A 22,602-nucleotide genomic window follows, 5' to 3' on the forward strand; every position below is an offset into this window, starting at 1 on the left:
ATGGCGGATTGTCTAGTGTCGGGGTAATTATAAGGAACAACAAAGGTGAGGCCATTACAGCTCTTTGTAAGCTCTTGCTAGGCCAATACTCTAGCTTGGAAAAAAAAAAATCATTGCTCTTGAGAATGGAATCCTTTTAGCCAAAGTAATGGAGCTCACTCAGGTTATCTTTGAATCAAATGCCCTCACAGTTATCCAAGATTTCCAAGTGAAGGAAACAAATGACAGCTCAGGCCATTTGTACCAAGGAATTATTTCTCTCCTTGAGTCTTTTTGTAGTTGGAAGGTTTGTCACCTAAAAAGGGAATACAACAAAGCAGCGCATGCCCTTGCTCAATATGCAAAATGTAATGGAACAAACCAAGTGTGGAAAGGGTGTGTTCCATGGATGGTTCAGCACATCATCCAATCTGACTGCTCATAGAGTGTTGTTAATCCTTGTTTTTGCTTTGTTGTACTCCAATTTCAGTTTCAATGAAGTTTATTTTCTCATCCAAACAAAAAAAAAAAGGTCTCACTGATTTTGATTGACAAAAGTCACTTACTTCACGCCTAACTAAAAAGGTAATTAATGTTAGCCTGTTTGTTTACATAGTTTAAAAAGTATCAACCCCCTCCAAAAAGAGAAAAAAGAAAAAAGTAAGACTAATTTATGCATATTATCAATCATTCAATACACTTTATCCAGTAGAACATAGCAATTGCCTTCTAAGCGAGAATACTGAGCATTGCCATCCATAAGGTCAGGCATTCTATATAGATAGACTGCATGGAATATAATCAAACAGTTAAAAGTCTAACAACTTGAAGCAAGGTATAAAAATGAAAGTAGCCCCAGTCCTGGCATAAATGAGTTATTCATCTATGCTCAATAGTGGACAGATCCTCTCACCAAACTTGATTTACTTAATTATAATGCCCCAAATGAAATCGCGTTTGGAGCTAAAAAGTGCCAATAGGGACAAAAAGGTGAATTGCAGAATAAAAAAAGGATTATATCATTTTGAGCTCCACATAAGACTCAGTACCTAATTCTATATGATGCATCAACAAAAGTCAACAGAAAGAAGAAAAGGTGAAACTAGTTCTAAAGATCATACTTGTAATACAACTTCCATTTATTAAAAAAATGTGAAGTGTAAAATCAGTATCTGAGATCAAAACATGAGAAAATAAAATGCCAGGAGAAATATAAAAAATACTACGTTAGACAATTTATGCACAAATATATATTTTTTTATACAATTTCTGAGTAAATTACATGCTAAGCACCACAATGGAATACATGAAAATTTGAGGTTCATTTAGGTGACTTGAGCATCAAGAATGAGAACAGGTTAAACGTATACAAAGCACAAGAATATACAATTGCCAGCACAGATAACCTCATGACTCCTAAGACAGCTTTGACAGATATTGACGCCATTCTTCAGGTGTACCCTTTCTCGTTTTCAGCATCTTTAATGCTGCAGTTGTTAGTGGTATGGCAAGTATGTCATAGTCTTTTGGCGCCTGAAATATCCAAGGTATGAGTCTTGTTACTGTGAGAAATAAAGTAAACACCCCATAGAAAGAGGCATATCACAGCTTAACCTCCCCCTTCCCCCAATCAAGAAAAAAGGGGAGGGGGAGACAGAAAGGAAGTGAAATACATTAAAATAAAAATAACAGCAGACCTGTGGCTAATTGTTAGGAACCTAGTGGTAACACTAATTGTAGCCAGACTCACATAAGGTCCTTTCATATGAAATGATTTTCAACAAACAAGAAATTTTGTAGTTAATTACCATAAGAAAAATAACATGGTGAAGGATTGGTACCTTTGGAACCTTAATTAGCTTCATATTTGCTTCCTCTACAGTTAATTGACCTTTCTTTGAGTTGCATTTTGCACAAGCAACCACCTAGTATTAAAAAGAGCCACACCACACACTGTAAAGTTAGATTTTAGGAAGTGAATAGTTTGCTGTTAAAACCATAGTTACTAAATACTCTCTTCTTTCATATCTAGTTTTCTGTATCTCCAACATCCAGAAATTATAGGGAAGCGAACCCCTCCAAAAATGATGTTTTCATGGCAGTGAAATGTAGTTCCATTATACATTTTCTATCAGTAATTTCTTTTCTAATGTTATTTCCAGTGCCATATTTGTTCCTACAATTTTTTAAAGGCCATGTTAAATGATAGCAGTTAAACTGATGTTTAGTTAAAAATATTTCCAATAGATTGTCTTACCAAATTTTCCCATTTCCACTCTCCCCCTCGTGCAGCTGGCAAAACATGGTCAATGGTTAAATTTTCCTGTGAAGAACAATACCTGTTGAGGGAGGAGATGTCACTTGATGTAAAAGTTACATGAGGAAACATCTTATTTGGAAACACATACCATCAGACTGCAAGGCTGAAAATAATCATGCATTACAACTTTATTGGAAGAGGAGGAAAAAAATTCAAGGCAGAGAAAACAGCAAAGCCCAAAAGAGGTTATGATGCAGCACCAAGTTTGAATTTAAGGCCAATTTGTATTCTAAATATAAGTAAGAAACCGGATAAATTGTGCTTCTGTAATTTCCAGTAAATAATAGACACTAGCATTGATTATTCTGAAGCAGAATTTTCGTCACAAAAGGGGAGGGATCTTACAGCACAAAGAATAGATTATCACAGAGAACCCATGAGTAAGAAGAGAAATAACCCTACTCCAATAGAGTCTATCTAAGAAATATGCTTGAGGCTAATATATAGATTTCCAAACTCCAACTATATTTATAAACCTCTAGAAAAAACCTAATAACTATAACAACCAGATTAGCACATAAAATTATTTTGTTCTTCAAATCCTGGTTTACATACTGAATTAAACTTGTTTTCCCATTCCCCCTGGGGTTGAAGCTAACTTATATAAAAATTATAAATTATAAATTAAAAAAAAAAAAACAATAAAAAACCATTTAAATTGAGCAATTGGCTTCATAAGCAAATCACTCACTGACAGGTGTAATTGTCCCGATATAGTATGTTTTTACGACTAAGATGGTTCTTGATTCTTCTCCTCTTTACAACCTGCAGTAAATGGGGAACCTGGAAGCAGAGAAGGCTATCATCAGTTCAAGCGCACTAGAGGACACAAGTTAAGATAAAAGTTCAAAGAAAGAAGTGGGAAAACTTGAAAAAATTAAAATAAAATATTTACAAAGAACCAACAGAAGTACTATAATCTGATGGAAAAAAGAAAAACGAATTAATAATCCAAAAGTACACTTTGATTGCATACCCTCAAGACAGCAGGTATGTAGAAGGATCCACTTGGGGAATTTACCGTCTGATCATAATATTCTAGTACATCTGCCTGGATGTAGACAAGGTTTAGACATTTAGCAATGAGAGATTGAAATGGGCTTATCTCATATGTATATGTTTGCAAGTGTGAATTTACCGAAAGAAAATAAATTTCTTCTTCTGCAAGTGTGTGTACATACAGACAGGGAGAAGAAGACGAAGCAGGTTACATTCTAACTTCCAATGAAAAATTAGACAGGACCATTGAGTATGGAGAAAATACAATTATGTGGTGATCATCGAGGCAAAGCTGTAAAAAAAAATTAGGTGACACACTGACCTCACAGCATAGCACACATGAATGCTTTACATTATTTCTTGTAAACATGCTGTTTACTGATGCAAAAAGTTCTCATTTGAATGATAGTCTAGTTCCTCATCATTTAAGAACAGTTTCAATGAAAAATAAGTAACTTCATAAAGAGCTTGAATGACAATACTAGCAAGTATACTTTGCTAATGTCCAAAAATCAAACATAAATTAGTGACCACAGCAATCTAACCTTCTCCATAAACTCCAAACAAATAGCACGCTTCCAGCAGACAACATTGACTGGCCTGGTGCAGGACAATAGTGATCAGAACCATAAGCAAACAACCACAAAAGCCCTAAAATTGTAAAGGGAAAGAGTAAAACAAGAATTCACTCAATCACTCGAGCACCAAAAAGGAAGGCTTACAGAATCGTAGCCTAACAGCAGAAAATTAACTCAAAACTATAAACTTTCAGGGTTCTTCCCTTTCTGCATTGCTCCATTCATGAGAACTTACAATTGGAAGGAAACAGCATAGAGCTAACCAAATGCAAATGTTTCAACAATCTCCAGATATAGAAATCTTGGGCAGAGATAAATTAAACTACTGAAAGAAGTTAATGAGGTTATAGGCAGCTGGGTTAAGATTTCAGACCATTCTAGGTAAATATATATATATATATATATATATGAACATACCTTACACAAAAGAGTTGACAACAACCTAAGCCCATATGAAGGAAGCCACAAAAGCTTTTTGTTAGGTTCAGTAAATGACTTCAACTTCTTGGCGATCATAAAAGCGTCAATCAAGAAGACAGGTACATATATATATATATATATATATATCCATTGAACAAAGCCATATAAGTTTACTTAAATTGCCTGCTATATTTGATCTGCTGGCTAAAATGAAGCATTTGCAAAATGTGTATGGCACCAATAGTTGACCTCTTCAATACAATTTTTTTGTCAAAAAATACAATTTCAAATTATAGCCTCCCTTTTTTTTTGTTGGGGAGGGGGGGGGGGGGGGGGGGATGTTAGCGGATCAAAGTAGGAATAACTTTGAACCATCTTACTATAATTACACTGTTCATTGATGTGTTGAAGAAAAAACTATGGCCAAACATTTTTCATGATTCATGCTGTTGATCAATCTTTTTTTTTAAACATATTTTTGTTTGTTGGAATACTTTAATTCTCTCCTTAGGGTTAAAAGTTACTAAATCTTAATACACATGTAGTATTTATAGATTTACCCAACAATACGATATGACCCAATTACCTTTAAAATTTAAACAATATTACTCATAACAACCTGAATATCCTCCCTCTACCCTCCTTTTCCCCAAGCACCATCTCTTGCCATTATCACCATTCAGTTGTTGACAGTTCCCCCCACCCCCCCTTCCCATCTTGTTGATTTTGCTAGAATTTATAGTAGAGAAACATCCAGTAAAAAGAAATATGCCAAGCCAGATTATGTGACAATGTGGATCAGTTTGGGAATCTTTATCTTGTTACAAAGATAGTGGTTGTGGAAGCCATTTCTTTAAAAAATATGAACCAAAATATCTTGGATTAGAATGCTCTTTAAGTATTATAATTTACAGATAGATCAAAGCTGGGTATTGTGGACACGATGTCAAAATCACTTTCATATTTGGCATGATAATCTTGTTTGGATGCAGTGAAATAGTTCATGGTTTGGGTGATCAATGGACAAAAAGGATTGATGGTGTAAAAAGAAGTAGAGGAAGGCCTGGAAAACAAAGGTAGAAGTAGTTAAAACCGATAGGTTAAACAGAAAGGCAACAGAAAGTATGATTTCAAATATGATAAAATGGAGGAAGAAAATATAAGTGGCTGATCCCAATTAGTTGACAGAGGATCCATAGCCAACCTGGACTTAATTGGGTCAGAGGCTTAGCTGTGTTGAGTTGTGTGTGCATATTTTATTAAGGGATATTGTATGTTAGTAATGTGTTTAATTATGTGTATATTAGTTAGGATGTGGTGTTTAATGCATAATGCACCATATTTTGGCTCTATGCCTGTAGTGATTTCTTTGGTAGAATAGTAGTTTGTCACTAGGAACCATCTTGTCAAGAGGTGCCTCAGTTTGTGGTATAAAGTAGTACATTACATTCTTACTTTGGCTAATCTGCAAAATAAATAAATCAATGAGTGTGCCTCATCTTCTGTTCTTCAAGGAACTATGCTGACAAGATCTTACATTCTTTTGAATGGTGTTTGTCCAATATTTTCCATCTATATCTTTTATTTATCTAAAACTAACAATTAGGGTTTCTGAGGGATGATTGCCTCATGAGAACTTTCTGTAACTATGGCTAATAGCGGCCAATTCTTCATATTTGTACAATGCATCAACATTTATAAATTACTCTAAAGACATAATTTTTATTAAGTTTTGAAGAAATAAGATTAGTTCATCTCTAATCTATACTGAATGCAGTTTACGTAGTTTATCCATAACATCTGACTTACATTCACACCATTGTCTTTTAAAGTGACTGCCATGGAAACAAAACTATACTTACAACTCATGGTACTAACATTACATGATCGTCAATCCTGCTTTCATTTGAAAGTAATAATGACTCCACCCATTTAATTTAATGCAAAAGTTCAAGGCCTACTTAAAGACTAAATATTCTTAGTACAAATAGTTAACATGAAAGTCAATTTCTAAAGCCAAACATCTAATTCAATCAAAGCCAAACAAATTACTAAAATTTTACTGTAACAAGCAACAACCCAAATGCAAATATTTAATTCTACTAAACAAATGCTTCTTATAATCACAAAAAATTATAAAAATAGAATACAGTAAGCAAGTGGGTCACAAGAAGAGAAAAAAGAGACCTGTAGGAGATATCCAAGACTAGCCCTCTGAAACAAGACAAATCATCCCTCTCAAGCTCATCATTATGATCAAAATCATTGTCGTCATCATCATCATAAACACCCTCACTATCACTAACTCTAAGGCACGCCTCCAAATTGAAAGTGCTACTGGACTTGTTATTCACGTAAGAAGAAGAAGAAGAAGAAGAAAAGAAAAATCTAGTTGTTGTAAAGCCAAGAAACCTGAGCCTGCGCAAGTGGGTTTGGACTGATCTGAGCTTATTATAGTGAAATGGGTCTTTGGGTTCCAAGCCAAATGACACTCCCTCACCATTGTTGAAGAGCAGCTTCAAGCGTCCCTGTGTTATGAACTGTGCCATCTTATCTACAAAAACTACTATTTTTGTTTTAGTAAAGAAAGAGAGTGATAAATGGTAAACGACTATTTTGTCTTTCTTTGATACTAGTTCCCAAGTTTGAGTTACAATGTTGCACAATTTGAAGAGGCACAAAGATATCAAGAAGAAGAAGGAGAGAAGCTGTGTTAAGTTTGAAGAGGAAAAAAAAAAAAAAAACAAACAAACAAACCAAACATAAGAGTGAGAGAACAGACGGTCCACAGAAAAAACCGTCGCCACATATTTTCACATATTCCTTTCAACCCCACTCCGAATATCTTCTCCGCTCTTGTGAATTGACATGTTCGCCCTCTCCTTTAAATAAAGTCCAAATTGAGTAAAACATAAAATTCAAAAAATGCCTAAAAAGCTTCAAAAAAATATTATTGAAATATCCTACAACCTTTAAAATTAGGGCTGAACATAACTGATACACATCCAACCATCTGATCGGTTTCGCATTGCTTGAATCATTGAATGAGATGTTGACGGTACTTGGGGCCAGGGGCGGAGCAAAAATGTGTAATATTTTTCTGTAGTAGCCTTGTAGGTAAAAATTACGATTTTATTTTTTTTGGAATAGTTGGCCCTTCCAAGGCAATTGATTGGGGCAAAAATGGTCCACTACCACTATTTTTCGAAAAAATTAGTAATATATCACTATTTTGGAAATATGCAGGGGACTATACCACCTTTTTTGAAACTCGAGTTCCAAAAACTCAAGTTCTTTGAAAAAATGTAATCAGAAAAATTTTGAAAATTTTTTAATGGTACTCTAGTTCATGGAACTCAAGTACCAAAAAACATTTTCAAAAATTTTCCATGGTACTCGAGTACTATGGAAAACTCGATTTCACCACACCCGAGTACTCAAAAAGTGGTAGATCCCTACATATTTTCGAAACAATAGTAGATTGCAACATAATTTGCAAAAATGTGCTATTTGGCTATTTTCGCTAATTAATTAGCCCCCTCACGACTCCTATCCATATTCTTTCCAATGTCTTTATTACTTGAATCTTTTTTGTGTTCGTTTAAGAACAGTTTATTTAATTGAAACTAAATTTTTTTTTACTAAAAGTGTTGTAGATAAAAATAAAGGTTAGCTGAATAGTACAGCGAGACCCATGAATAGTATCAAAAAGTGCAGTGGGACCCATAAATAGTATAAAAAATAAGCTAAAATTGCAAATAAACTGAAACTTTCAGCTTGTCCCAAATGCACACTTAGTCTTTCTATCTATTGTCTCTTAAAATTTTATATTAGCTTCTAATCAAAGAACTAATACAAGTTGGACTAGGCATGACAAATAGGGGTGGCAATGGGGCGGGGCAAGGCAAAAAGATAGGGTCTTCACCCCCACCCTGCCCCGCATGACAAGAAAAATTTTCTTACTCCATTCCCGCCCCATTTCGTAAAACTCTAATTTTTGTTTTTTTGCCCTCCAATTATTACATTTTTTTATTTGAAAAAAAACCTATTTTATTAATAAAAATTACTTAAAATTACAAATAAATTTCTTCCATCAAATCAAACTAGTTTTTTTGCAAAAACTAGATAATATTATCCAAGTGTTTAACAAGAAAATATCACAACAAAAACAACAAATCTCATAGTATGAAATATAACAAAATAATCCAAACTCCTAATACATTAAAAAATAAAAACTACCTAATTCTTCAAAAATAATGTCAACTTTCTTCCATCATTGTGACACCACTTTTTTCTTCATCATCATAATCATCCAGGGTGTTTTGGAAAGTACCTTCAGTTCCATCTACAGTAGATGAAGAGCCTAAAAAAAGGTAAAATAAATTCAATAAAACAATTGATAAATATAATAAATAATGTAGCAACATAAATCATTGCATAAAATAAATAAACTAGTAAATTGGGTTTGATTGAATAAAGGGCATATAAGATAATTTTTTGGCTATGGTTCTTAGAAGTTAGAACTTAGAACCGGTGAAAAGGTGGTTTCAGAAACTCAATTGTATTGGAGATATGTTATGTACTTTTTCATCTTTATTTTTAGAATCATGTCCCTTAATTAGGTTACATGTCTATCAGTATAGTGTCAGAGACCAACAAAAGTTTGCCCATTAGATTACGAAAATGAGACTGAAAAGAATCACAATTTGTATTTCAAAAGAACTACAATGAAATATGGAAAGAAATCTGCACAGCCGCACAGCCACAAAGAACTACAAATTAGAAAACATATTATTATTTTCATGATAAAATCTATAAACACATTGAATGGAATTAATGATTCAATAGTATATAAATTTGTTTCTGAATGCTCGAAAATGTGTGAAAATACAAGAGTTATTTAGACCCCTAAATTAAAGTTACGGCTCAATTGATTTTACTTTAACTTAATACTAAGTGCAGAATAGAGTAAATGCGAGCGAATAAACAAACATTAAAAGTAAAGCACAAGAGTAAAGGAAGAGAGAATGCAAACACAAGATAACACGCCGATATGTTATTGAAGAGGAAACCAAAGAACTCGGCGAAAAACCTCTCCGCCGCCCACCAAGCGGTAATCGATTCACTAGACAATTAGTTGGGATACATGGGTTAGCAAGAGACTCTCCAAGCCTAATCTACCCGATGTACCTAAGCCCTCCAAGCTCCTACTCCAACAAGACTTCTTGAAACCGTGTCTTGTCTAGCTTTCCAAATCCAGTAATACGCCCGATCGCATCTGCCAAGCCTCACCGGCTTCTTTTGTCAATTCCCCAAAGCTTCCCAAGCTCCAAAACACTCTCTATATTCTAAATAGGTTTGGGTTGTGTTTAGGTACAAATCTCCTCTCAAGGTATGACAATGGGAGAGGGATGGAGAAAAAGCTACAATGATTTCTCACTAAGGATGAGTAGCTCTCTTTCTAAAAAATGAGTGTATGTGTTGAACAAAACCTATCTAGGGTTTTTCTCTTTGAATGGCTTTCTTTACTTTTGTGGGTAATGAATGTATATATAGTATGGATGAAAGGTAAGAAAGTCATACTTAAAAATCCTCCAGGCAGAATGTTTCGCGACTACCTCGCGAGAAGGCCTTACCCGCGAGACACTCGTGAAACTGACAGCCTGGCACGACTCTTTAGCTTCCAATCATGTGCTCCTCACGTGAATCTTTCGCGGATTAGCTTCTCACAAGTTTCTCGCGAAATCCACTAATTCTTCATTTAAGCTTGAATTTTCACCAACTTAATACTAAACACAATACAATAAAATCCCACAAAATACAAGGAACAAAATTAAAGCAATTACAACGCTTTTTGTCATGGAATAAAGCCAACATAAAACATAGTTGTAAATCACAACTTTACAGTTTCTAATAAAGAAAAAAATTGGTACCGTATTTTCAACCTTGCTAGTGAGAAAAAAGAAGCAAAAAACCATATTGAGTAGAATAAAATAAGATGATGATATATTTGTTTAAATAATAGGATTTTAGGATATGAAAAATTTACAATTTAATTCATCTCAAAGGGAGACGGGGTGGGTTTAAAAAGTCTAAACTCATCCCCGTCCTGCCCTTTGGTGTGGGTTTAAAATCTCACCCCATCCCTGTCCCACAACCTTTGCAAAGTGTGAAAACCCGTACGCGATGAAGCGAAGAGGGGCGGGTCAAGCGAGGTAGGGCAAAATTGCCATCCCTAATGACAAACACAACTAGTACAAGATTACAACATAAAGCTACAGTCCAATTTATGATACTACAAATTTTATTTGAAAAATCTCATACACATGCCAAAACTAACAAATTTGTTTTTATATTTGACATTTTGAGACACAAATCTTGAAATTGATATTTAAAAATTCATTAGTGTAGTGATGAGTGGGTTAGTCATACATACATAGATACATGGATGTTGTGAATCAATATGATCATTTAGTTTTGGCCCCCCAAACTAAAATTTCGGGCTCCACCCCTGCTTGGGGTGGTGGTTTGAGGATATATTCGCTTTCTGGCGTTGACTTGTACAACTGTTAGCCAAATATTTTAGACGCACATATACACACTTTAAAATACCCCTACTCAAGATGATTGGTTGAATCAACCTAGATTTGCTGTTTTTTCCGTCAAAACAACTCAGCATCAACCCAAATTAGCTTCTTCTCCTGCCAAATCAACTCAGAAATGTTTTTTTTTTTTTTTTTTTTAAAAGAAGGAACTCAGAATTGTTAATTTGTTAATATGGGTAATAGGTCAATAAATCCGTTTGCACTAAGTTAATCACTTCTTGACACACAAATCAACATAAGGACAACGCTCTTGCATGATTATTTAGCTTTATGATATTGTTCTAAACTTTGTTTTTAAATTTTTTGATCAAGCTATTTATTTGTGATTGTCGGATTATCTTGTGTCGTTTAGTGACAAGAATTTGTGTATCTTTCTTTCTTTCTTTTTAATGAAAAACAAAGTTTTATTGCAACAAAAGAAAGAATAACTAAGAAGCAGCCTCCCCTACGATACCTTCGGCTAAACATTCATCAAAAGAACCAGATACAGAGTTCTTAAGAGCCCCTCTATCAAAAGAACCAGATACAGAGTTCTTGAGAGCCCCTCTAGTCAAAACATGAGAAGCCTTTGTACAATCACGATTGATCCAACTAACATCTTATAAACTGAAATGCACAACAAGAGTTTGAACTTTATCTGCAAAATTAAGCGGTCTGCAGGGAATACGCTGCTTGAGAGCTTTAACTACATCAATGCAATTTTGGAATCACTCTCCACTTCAGCACTGTGTATATTCAATCCGCTTGCCAAAATAATTGGCCAGTGAATTGTGTATCATCTAGGAGTAATTCCAAAATTGTATATTAAAAGCAAAATGAAATACACAAAACCCATAAAGAGATATGTAATGATATTTACAATCTGGCCTCGATGACCATTTGTTCTACAAACGCAGTGAAATAAAATTAATAGTTTCATTATTGCTCTTCTTAAATCTATTATACTAACAGGCAACAAAGAGAAATTCCATTGTCATCAAACTAAGATAATGAACATGCTAAGGGACCAAACCCATGACCCATCTTCTTAAGAACATAGCTTACAATTGCAGCTAAATATTTTACGTTAAACATAGCCACCATTAACACGAATAACTTGGCCATTAACCCACTCACTGGCATCAGTCGCCAAAAACCCGACAAGAGGTGCCACATCCTTAGTCTCACCGAGCCTATTTAATGGGCATTCTTCAATAACCCTCTTCACCTGTTCCTCAGTCTTCCCAGTAAAAAAGAGCTCAGTGGCAATTGGCCCCGGTGCCACACAATTGGCAGTAATTCTAGTCCCTTTGAGCTCCTTTGCTAGTATCTTGGTCATGGTCTCCACTGCAGCCTTTGATGCTGTGTATGCCGCGGCTCCTGGCTTTAATGCACCCACCAAAGATGATGATAATAGTATAATTCGACCCCCACCACCACGTTTGATACGGTTTGCTGCTTCTTTACAGCACAAGAATGCCCCTCTAGCATTGACTCTACAAGAATCGCATGCAGACTTCATAAGATTTAAAAAAAAAAAAAAAAAAAATCAATAGCACTTGGCGTTTTAATTGAATCCTATATATTTGATAGGCATTTGTGTAGGTTTGGATCAATACAAAAATTAGTGAGCTGCAGTGTATACATCCATGATTTATTTACATAATTTTTATCCATAATCAGTGTATCTATTCTAAATATATGATTTAGATAAGAATAATGCTAAGAACACAATATTTTTTCACAAGTGTTAACATCATTTGTTGTGATTAGACTTTAGAACAAAACACTTTCATGTTAAATTACTGCTAACATTATTTTATTTTACATCAATTGGTAGGTTATCTTAAAAGTTATGAAAAATATTGTCTTTCTAGATTTGTTAAGGATCCATACCCAACCCAATATAGTATATTGCTTATTTTCATTGAATTTTATTCTACCAATTAGATCCAGGTCGCGCACAACTTAATAAAAAATCTATATTTGAATTTAAAATGAAAAAGATGGTGTTAATGTCATCCAAAATAAATAACAAAGTAGTTTTTTTTTTTAGGTATCCACTAACTTATGCCTAAAGTTTGATATCCAATTGTAGTCTTCGTGTCATCTTGTGTAAAACTACTAAAATACACTTTCAGCATACAAAAGATGCTACTGATTTAGAGAAACATATACAAACCAGACATATTTTCATATGAATAATTTTCACTAAAATTGTAGTTATCTTAATTTAAAAAGACAAATCCTTAACACTACTATTAAGAAAAACAAGTACTTATAAAAAAATAAAAATAAAAGAATTAGGCGAAAAGAATACCTGAAGATATTATCAAAATCCTCGAGAGAAGTGTTAGCAATAGTTGGGTACTTAGAATCAATGATTCCAGCAGAATTGACCAGGATATGGACAGGGGAGTTGAATGCCTCCTCGGCTTTGTCGAAGAGGGACTTGAGCTGGGTTGGGTCGGACACGTCGGCACGGATCGTAATGGCTCGTGGGGTGTTGTTGTTGTTGAGAGAAGAGGATAATGAGTTGTTGATCTGGGAGGTTACGAGTTCAGCTTCATGGGTTGAGTTGGAGGAGGTGTGGTTGATAACAAGTTTAGCGCCGAGAGAGCCCAAGTGGAGTGCGATGGCTTGCCCAATTCCGCGGGCGGACCCAGTCACGATGGCTACTCTGTCTTGGAGTGGTTGTAGCTGAGAAAGAGAAGGGCTTGGGATTTGGATTTGATTTTCTGATTCTGAAGCCATGAGGTAAGGTTTTTTGAGAGTTTGGAGATGCTGTGTGCAAATATAATACGCTAAACAGAAATGATATATTTATTTAGAGAAATCTATGCAGGTTGTTATCGGTTAATTTAAGTAACGAATTCAATCGAGAATTTGTTTTGAAAGTATTGTGAAAATTTAGTGGACATAAATCACTGCTCATTTATCTAGAATTAAAGTTATAGAAAACTCATGTCATGATCTTGGTAAGCCATGGCCTCTGCATTGCGCCATTGTGCCATGGCGTAGGCACTAGGCAGTGTGCACCATTGAGCGGTGAGAAACAAATCTTTATCTTAAGAAAGGAAAAAATAAAAATATCTTTTTTTTTAATCATAAAGGAAAAATATCTTTTCTTATTTAAATCCAACTATCGAATTATCAAAAACAAAATTCAAATCCTTTTATCCAAAAAAAAAAAAAAAAAAACAAAACAAACAAACAAACAAATCCAAGCCTAACTAATTCAAATAGCAGTTAGTTCTCAACTTAGATGCTTAGGAGGTTCTACTTCCTAACTCTAGTCTGTAGTATTCCTTTTTCCTTTCTCATTCAGAAAGAAGTGTGCTTCCCTTTAGGGTCTGTTTGAGAGGAGGGAATGGAATGGAAAAAAAAGTAATATTTTTAGAATATTCTTCCCTCCTCTTGTTTGGGAGTGTTGAAGGCTAAAATTTCACATTCCATGAAAAGTAAAGAAGGCCCAATTCAAGCAGTAAGAAGAATCAACATTAAGGCCCTATTTATGTTTAGATTTCCAGCAAAAAGGTCATTAAAAAGTCTAGCAAAATTCAGTGAAAGAACTGGGCCGGGATACCCAGAGGCTGCCAGACGCCCGGGATCCTCAGGTAATGCAGGACAGCTACTGTAGGATTAAGACAACTCAAGAAAGGTACCACGAAATACAAGAAATGAAGAACAGAGATGTCCTTCTCAAGTACCCACTGGTGCAGCAAAGAATCATAAAGTATAAAGCAAACATTCATGAACAAAGGAGCTGTACCACAAGGAACCAAGAATGAGAAAATCATACGTAGAAGCAACTGGAAGAGAACTTTCAACCCAGCAGTAAAAGATTCCAATTATTTGGGAATAATGACAACAAGGAAATAACACCAACAGCTAAGTTTGAAAAGTGAGAAATCTTGAAGGAAGAGAGATTGAAGGTTAGGACGCCCCGAAATGGAAAGTCAGCAAGTGACTTTTAGAGAAACAGTATTAAAAGATGAAAACCATGAGAAAAAAGGGAAGAGACCAGCTCCTAAGAAATGACACAGCACGAGCTCTGAGGGGCAAAAGAGAGAAATCACTAGTACCATGGAGCCCTAGAAAACACACTATAAAAGGAAGAGAAAACCCATGTTGAAAAGGAGAGGATTTTCAGTAGGAAGAATATCAAAACAGAGTCATTAGAATTCTGTAAAATTTAAGAAAAACAGAGGAATGTCTCCCGATATCCCAAAAACAGCCACTATAGCACATACTTGGATTCAAAAGGATTCAAACTTTGCAAGTCTTAGAGGCTTGAATAGCCATCAAAGTCTGTAATTTTTGAGCTTATTTGAACCTTGTATCACGTCTTAGTGAGCATACTTGTAATCCACAATCAAGAAAAATAGTGAAATATCTCATATTGATTTGAGAATTTCTAACATTTACTTTGCATATTTCTTTATTATATTATCTTCCTTTACTGCTTCTTGCTGCTCAATACATATATTCTTGCTTGTAAAGCTGAGTCTTTTGCCCAAGTAAAGCCACTCAGACTTGAGTTCCAAATCCCACAAGTCTTGTGCAAAAGCACTAAGTCTGTGAGAATTGGGGCCAGGATCCTCGTGGCTGAATCATTCTCATAAAATTCATTTACATATATGTATATATATATATATATATATATATCCTAATCTAAGAAACTAACAATTATTTGAAGATATGTACCTTGTATAGTTGTTCTTGTGTAGGACCTATAGAGGTAAAAAGAAATGACAAAACTTCATTGCATAACAAGCATGGAGAAAGATTGTATAGTGCAGAGAACAAGAGATTCTGGGTTCTTACAAGCCTAATACGCCCTGGGATCCCACGACAGTACATCCTGGGATCCCACGACAGTACGCCCGGGGAGGAATCGCATTTTTGCCTTGAGGAGATTTTTGTGACTTGCGCACAACTTGATTCGTAATCAGCCCCCATTTAGCTGCGGTGAACCAAGCCCAGTCCACCAAAACACAACTATTTGGCCCAGGATCCTTGGGCCTGTGTGCTAAAGAAAAAAGCACTCTCACATTTTGGCGACTCCACTGGGGACTGGGAAAAAGGAGAGGGAAAAAGCAGTCCCTTCACAAGCATGGCTCCAAAGCTAGGAAACACTTAGAGGAAGGAAAGTTCCTCTTAGTGCATTCAACATTAAGATCCCAAAAGTGCGGGTTCCTCCAACAAATGTTCTACCGAGGGACTCTATATAGAATTTTGGGGAATTTCCCAACACAAGATAAGTTTTATGCGTTATTATTTTCTCTGCTTTACAATTTGAACATAATGGATCATTGCCCTGCTTTTTAAAAGAAAAACAGGGGGTCATGTAGTAATATTTAAACAATTATAATATTGTCTCATTACTTTAAAGAAAAATAGAGAAGTGAACAAATGAAATATATTGATGAAATGAAGATTCTATGAGCTACATAATAGAGAAATGGCCCCACATTTGGGGGCTAATGTATTCTTTCTTTTTAAAAAAAAAAAAAATCATGATTTTGTTTCATTTGTTTAAAAAGAAAAAGAAGAAAGAGAAGTAAGTCAATCAAAGAGATCTGATGAAATGTAAATTACATAGCAAAGCAATTTCCTCACGTTGTGGGGCTAAATAATTTTGCAGCAACTAGATAATAATATCATATGGTGCAGGTTAACAAAATGGACAAGTTCCTTAGCTCCATGATCCCAACAAAGTCTAGGAGATCCTTGACTCCAGGAAAGCAAAGCCTGGGAGATCCTTGATCCCAACAAAGCTGAGGAGATCCTTTATTCCAGCAAGGCTGAGTACATCCTTAATTCCAGCAAAGTCTAGGAGATCCTTGACTCCAGGAAAGCAAAGCCTGGGAGATCCTTGATCCCAACAAAGCTGAGGAGATCCTTTATTCCAGCAAGGCTGAGTACATCCTTAATTCCAGCAAAGTCTAGGAGATCCTTGACTCCAGGAAAGCAAAGCCTGGGAGATCCTTGATCCCAACAAAGCTGAGGAGATCCTTTATTCCAGCAAGGCTGAGTACATTCTTAATTCCAGCAAAGTCTAAGAGATCCTTGACTCTAGGAAAGCAAAGCCTGAGAGATCCTTGATCCCAGCAAAGCCTAAGAAATCCTTGGTTCCAACAAATCTGAGGAGATCCTTTATTCCAGCAAGGCTGAGTACATTCTTAATTCCAGCAAAGTCTAAGAGATCCTTGACTCCAGGAAAGCAAAGCCTAGGAGATCCTTGATCCCAGCAAAGCCTAAGAAATCCTTGGTTCCAACAAATCTGAGGAGATCCTTTATTCCAGCAAGGCTGAGTACATTCTTAATTCCAGCAAAGTCTAAGAGATCCTTGACTCCAGGAAAGCAAAGCCTAGGAGATTCTTGATCCCAGCAAAGCCTAAGAAATCCTTGGTTCCAACAAATCTGAGGAGATCCTTTATTCCAACAAGGCTGAGCACATCCTTAATTCCAGCAAAATCTAGGAGATCCTTGACTCCAGGAAAGCAAAGCTAAGGAGATCGTTGATCCCAACAAAGCAGAGGAGATCCTTTATTCCAGCAAGGCTGAGTACATCCTTTATTCCAGCAAGGCTGTGTACATCCTTAATTCCAGCAAAGTCTAGAGGATCCTTGACTTCAGGAAAGCAAAGCCTGGGAGATCCTTGATCCCAACAAAGCTGAGGAGATCCTTGATCCTAACAAGGCTGAAGAGATCCTTGATCCCAATAAAGCTGAGGAGATCCTTTATTCCAGCAAGGCTGAGTGCAGTCTTAATTCTAGCAAAGTCTAAGAGATGCTTGACTCCAGGAAAGTAAAGCCTGGGAGATCCTTGATCCCAACAAAGCTGAGGAGATCCTTAATTCCAGCAAGGCTAAGTACACCCTCAATTTCAGCAAAGCCTAAGAGATCGTTGGTTCCAGCAAAGGCGAAGTATTTCCACGAATCTAGCAAAGTAAAATGGTTATAAAAAAAAAAAAAAAAAATGGAGGCATCCGAAAAATGGATAGAAGTTCCATAATAGCATCAAGAGAAAGTGGATCAAGCATGATTCAACAACCGCCTCATGTCTTGGGGGCTAAAGCCTATTATGCAGTGGACTTAAATATATTTTGAAGAAAATCAATAGAAACACTATATTGCAAGTCAGCAGCAAAATCAACATTATTGAAAACTCAACAACTATACAGTGCATCTATCATCTCTTGCAGCTCAATGATTGGGCTCACCTATGGAAATAACAAGATTTGGAGGAGATACAGAGACCACTGAAGAACACCTACAACTAGCTCTAAAGGCTAACCACAACATCACAAGTATTGTCTGATCCTCTCAATGTACCATTAGCACGTGAAAGAGGGATTGAATGGGAAGCCCATAAAAGTCGCTGCCAATCTTAGTCCTTTCATCCAGCACATAATAAACTTTGTGGAAAATATACTTTATGATAAATCGGCTCCAGTTGAAGAATATCTCATTGTTAGGATCCCGGGGGGCTCCCATATCTGGGATCCCGGGGGCTCCTATCAAGAAGAATAAACCTGGAGGGAAAACAGAATATTGCTTATGAAAGCACGCGGGACCTGAATGTAGCCTACAAGAGGATCTCGGACCACCATCTTACATGATAGCCCAGGAAGAGATCCTGGAGGAACTTGGGGATACGATGAGTCAGAATTTCCCATCTCCAGGATCCCGAGGGGTTCCCATCCTAGAAGAAGAAAGCAATGTCCATGGTTTGAGGGATCCCTTGGACAGAAAAAGAAAGAAAGAGGAAGGCTAATATACTGTTTACGAAGATCCTGGAAAAACTTACAAATATGGAAAGGAAGACATAAATCCTACCAAAGGAAAAACTAGAAGAGGTGAACTTGGGGGCTGACGCAAGGAACCCAGAGCCCATCCTAATCAGCAATCAGTACAGAAAAAAGAGCAACTGGTGGAGCTATTGAAAAAATATGAAGATTTATTGGCGTGAACTCCTTCAAGTTAAATAAGGCACGTCCAAAGGATAAATTTCCTTTGCCTAACATCGATCTCCTCATAGATCCAACTAAGGCAACAACAATATCAACCATGAGGAGGCATACCACGGTCAGGAAACTCAAGAGCTTCTTAGAAAGAGTTTGTTACATTAGGAAGTTCACACCAAGACCAACCTTGGTCATTAGTGGACTATCCAAACTGTTGAAAAAGGGGAATGTTTTCATATGGGGAGTTGAGCAACCAAATGTCTTTCATAAAACTTCAACAGATCATGAGTCATTTGCCTACCATATGAGTACTATCCATGGCAAAATCACTATTGTTGTACTTGGGATCTTGATCCCAAGCATACAAAGCATTGAAGAACACTGAAATGAGGTATCCCAACATAGAAAAGGCATGTATGGCAGTTATGCATCTCAACAACTGAATCATTACTTTTCATCCCATCAAATCCTATTGGTGACAAGCTCTCATCCAATAAAAACCCTCCTCAATCAGCCCTTACAATCTTGAAGAATAGCCAGGTGGTTAATATTAATTTCCTAATACAACATAGGTCTGAAGGACCCCCAGAGCTATCAAGAGCCAAGCTGTAACAAACTCACTGACCCAGTTCCTCGAAGAAGAGAAATACCTATTAAGTGAGAAGATCTCTAAAAAAGTAGTAACGGTAGAGATCCTTGTAGAGAAACAGACTATGAGGTCTGTGAAGAAAGCCTTCAACGAGCATGCTTAGAAGAAGTCATCCTCTTCCAGGATCCCCGTACGAAGATCCCCGTACGAAGATCCCCCACTTGAAGAAAACACCATGACAGAATCATCTTGGTGGAGCTCCTAGCCATCAGTCTACCATTGAGAGCAACCTTAGATGACTCATAAAAGAAGATTCTTTCCATAAAGAATTTGTTCACAGCCAAGAAAGGATATTTTAGAAAATCCTCAGAGAAGAAAACAAATCCTCATCCCTTTAAAGAAAAGAAAAGGAATCGGTTCAGTAAGCCCACTTGAAAATGAAGGGCTACAAAGAAACTTTTTCTGAAGATTGAAAAATTCAATGGTCATGAACAAATTTTCCAAGTGGCATGGTCTAGGACTTGGGAAAAGGCAAATTTTCCATGTACCTAGCCCAGAACTTGAGCAGAACAGAATTTTTTCCAAGTAACACGGCCTAGGACTTGGGAAAAGGCAAATTTTCCATGTACCTAGCCCAGGACTTGATCAAAAAAAAGAAATTTTCCAAGTGGCATGGCCTAGGACTTGGGAAAAGGCAAATTTTCCATGTACCTAGCCCAGGACTTGAGCAAAACAGAAATTTTCCAAGTGACATGGCCTAGGACTTGGGAAAAGACAAATTTTCCATGTACCTAGCCCAGGACTTGATCAAAACAGAAATTTTCCAAGTAGCATGGTCTAGGACTTGGGAAAGGGCAAATTTTCCATGTACCTAGCTCAGGACTTGATCAAAAAAAAAGAAATTGTCCAAGTGACATGGCCTAGGACTTGGGAAAGGGAAAATTTTCCATGTACCTAGTCCAAGACTTGACCAAAACAGATTTTTCCAAGTGGCATGACCTAGGACTTGGTAAGAGCAAACTTTCCATGTACCTAGCCTAGGACTTGACCAAAATAGATTTTCCCAAGTGACATGGCCTAGGACTTGGTAAGAGCAAACTTTCCATGTACCTAGCCAAAGACTTGGCTTAGAACAATTTTTCTAAATACATGGCCCAGAAATTTGCCAAGAGCAAAAGTTTCCAAGTACGACCAAGAAAATGGTCAAAAGCAAAAGTTTATGGGTACAAGCTGTAGCACATACCAGTAATAGGTAAAAGTGCAGATTGTAAGCATATCCCAGTCATGGCTACAACTTGTAGCACGTACTAGCACTGAGTACAAACTGTAGTACATACCAACAATAGGTACAAGCCGTAGCATGTCCTAGCAAAGGATGCAAATTGTAAGCAAAGCCCAACGAGGGGTACAAAGAGAAAGAGCCTTGATTGGGTATGAAAACCCAAAAGTGGGTGTGTAAAGTGCACAAGATTGACCTCCTTGAAAGGAATTGGTTCAAGGGAGCCTAAAGAAGCAAGGAAGGTGTAACTTAAAAAAAAAAATTCTAAGAGTACATCACTCGAAGCCGCACAAGCATGGATACTTTTGCAAGTCTCTATAAAAAGAGATTAGTCAATGACATTACAAGCCAGCTAGCGACATTTCCCTCCTCCAACAAGGTGCAAACTCACCAAAGGCTTGGAGGTATTTCGACTCAACAAAAGAAAGTTCATCCCATGAAGGAAGTGTAGCAATTCCTTTGGAGTTTCCCTCAAGAATTATTTGATCTACACATTGGTTCTACAAACCAGAAAAGTGTCCAAAAACAATTTATTTTCTCGCGCGTGGGCTACAGGTAACCCACGAACTCGGGGGGCTAATGTTGAAGGCTAAAATTTCACATTCCATGAAAAGTAAAGAAGGCCCAATTCAAGCAGTAAGAAGAATCAACATTAAGGCCCTATTTATGTTCAGATTTCCAGCAAAAAGGTCATTAAAAAGTCTAGCAAAATTCAGTGAAAGAACTGGGCTGGGATACCCAGAGGCTGCCAGACGCCCGGGATCCTCGGGTAATGCAGGACAGCTACTGTAGGATTGAGACAACTCAAGAAAGGTACCACGAAATACAAGAAATGAAGAACAGAGATGTCCTTCTCAAGTACCCACTAATGTAGCAAAGAATCATAAAGTATAAAGCAAACATTCATGAACAAAGGAGCTGTACCACAAGGAACCAAGAATGAGAAAATCATACGAAGAAGCAACTGGAAGAGAACTTTCAACCCAGCAGTAAAAGATTCCAATTATTTGGGAATAATGACAACAAGGAAATAACACCAACAGCTAAGTTTGAAAAGTGAGAAATCTTGAAGGAAGAGAGATTGAAGACTAGGACGCCCCGGAATGGAAAGTCAGCAAGTGACTTTTAGAGAAATAGTATTAAAAGATGAAAACCATGAGAAAAAAGGGAAGAGACCAGCTCCTAAGAAAATGACACAGCACGAGCTCTGAGGGGCAAAAGAGAGAAATCACTAGTACCATGAAGCCCTATAAAACACACTATAAAAGGAAGAGAAAACCCATGTTGAAAAGGAGAGGATTTTCAGTAGGAAGAATATCAAAACAGAGTCATTAGAACTCTATAAAATTTAAGAAAAACAGAGGAATGTCTCCCGGTATCCCAGAAACAGCCACTATAGCACATACTTGGATTCAAAAGGATTCAAACTTTGCAAGTCTTAGAGGCTTGAATAGCCATCAAAGTCTGTAATTTTTGAGTTTATTTGAACCTTGTATCACGTCTTAGTGAGTACACTTGTAATCCACAATCAAGAAAAATAGTGAAATATCTCATATTGATTTGAGAATTTCTAACATTTACTTTGCATATTTCTTTATTATATTATCTTCCTTTACTGCTTCTTGCTGCTCAATACATATATTCTTGCTTGTAAAGCTGAGTCTTTTGCCCAAGTAAAGCCACTCAGACTTGAGTTCCAAATCCCACAAGTCTTGTGCAAAAGCACTAAGTCTGTGAGAATTGAGGCCAGGATTCTCGTGGCTGAATCATTCTCATAAAATTCATTTACATATATGTATATGTATTAATATATATATATATATATATATCCTAATCTAAGAAACTAACAATTATTTGAAGATATGTGTCTTGTATAGTTGTT

General features: G+C 36.4%; 2 protein-coding genes across 3 annotated transcripts; both read right to left on the reverse strand.

Annotated features, from left to right (window-relative positions):
- Positions 1-1,173: 1,173 nt before the first annotated feature.
- Positions 1,174-7,079, reverse strand: LOC126693034 (uncharacterized). 2 transcript variants are annotated; one of them, XM_050388892.1, is made up of 7 exons: positions 6,484-7,048; positions 3,844-3,898; positions 3,276-3,350; positions 2,991-3,082; positions 2,237-2,318; positions 1,821-1,904; positions 1,174-1,512 (listed from the first exon to the last, which is right to left on the reverse strand). In XM_050388892.1, exons 1-7 carry the CDS (start codon positions 6,843-6,845, stop codon positions 1,396-1,398), a joined length of 867 nt encoding a protein of 288 aa, XP_050244849.1. In that variant the 5' UTR covers positions 6,846-7,048; the 3' UTR covers positions 1,174-1,395. The 2 variants fall into 2 exon arrangements, with proteins under 2 accessions (XP_050244849.1, XP_050244850.1); XM_050388893.1 differs by lacking the exon at positions 1,821-1,904 and having other exon boundaries at positions 6,484-7,079.
- A 4,656-nt stretch (positions 7,080-11,735) lies between these two features.
- On the reverse strand, positions 11,736-13,892 carry LOC126693036 (NADPH-dependent aldehyde reductase-like protein, chloroplastic). Its single transcript, XM_050388894.1, has 2 exons — positions 13,201-13,892; positions 11,736-12,376 (listed from the first exon to the last, which is right to left on the reverse strand). Exons 1-2 carry the CDS (start codon positions 13,632-13,634, stop codon positions 11,968-11,970), a joined length of 843 nt encoding a protein of 280 aa, XP_050244851.1. The 5' UTR covers positions 13,635-13,892; the 3' UTR covers positions 11,736-11,967.
- Between the last annotated feature and the right edge of the window lie 8,710 nt (positions 13,893-22,602).

Source organism: Quercus robur, chromosome 7, assembly GCF_932294415.1.
Source record: "Quercus robur chromosome 7, dhQueRobu3.1, whole genome shotgun sequence".
NCBI classification, from domain to species: domain Eukaryota; kingdom Viridiplantae; phylum Streptophyta; class Magnoliopsida; order Fagales; family Fagaceae; genus Quercus; species Quercus robur.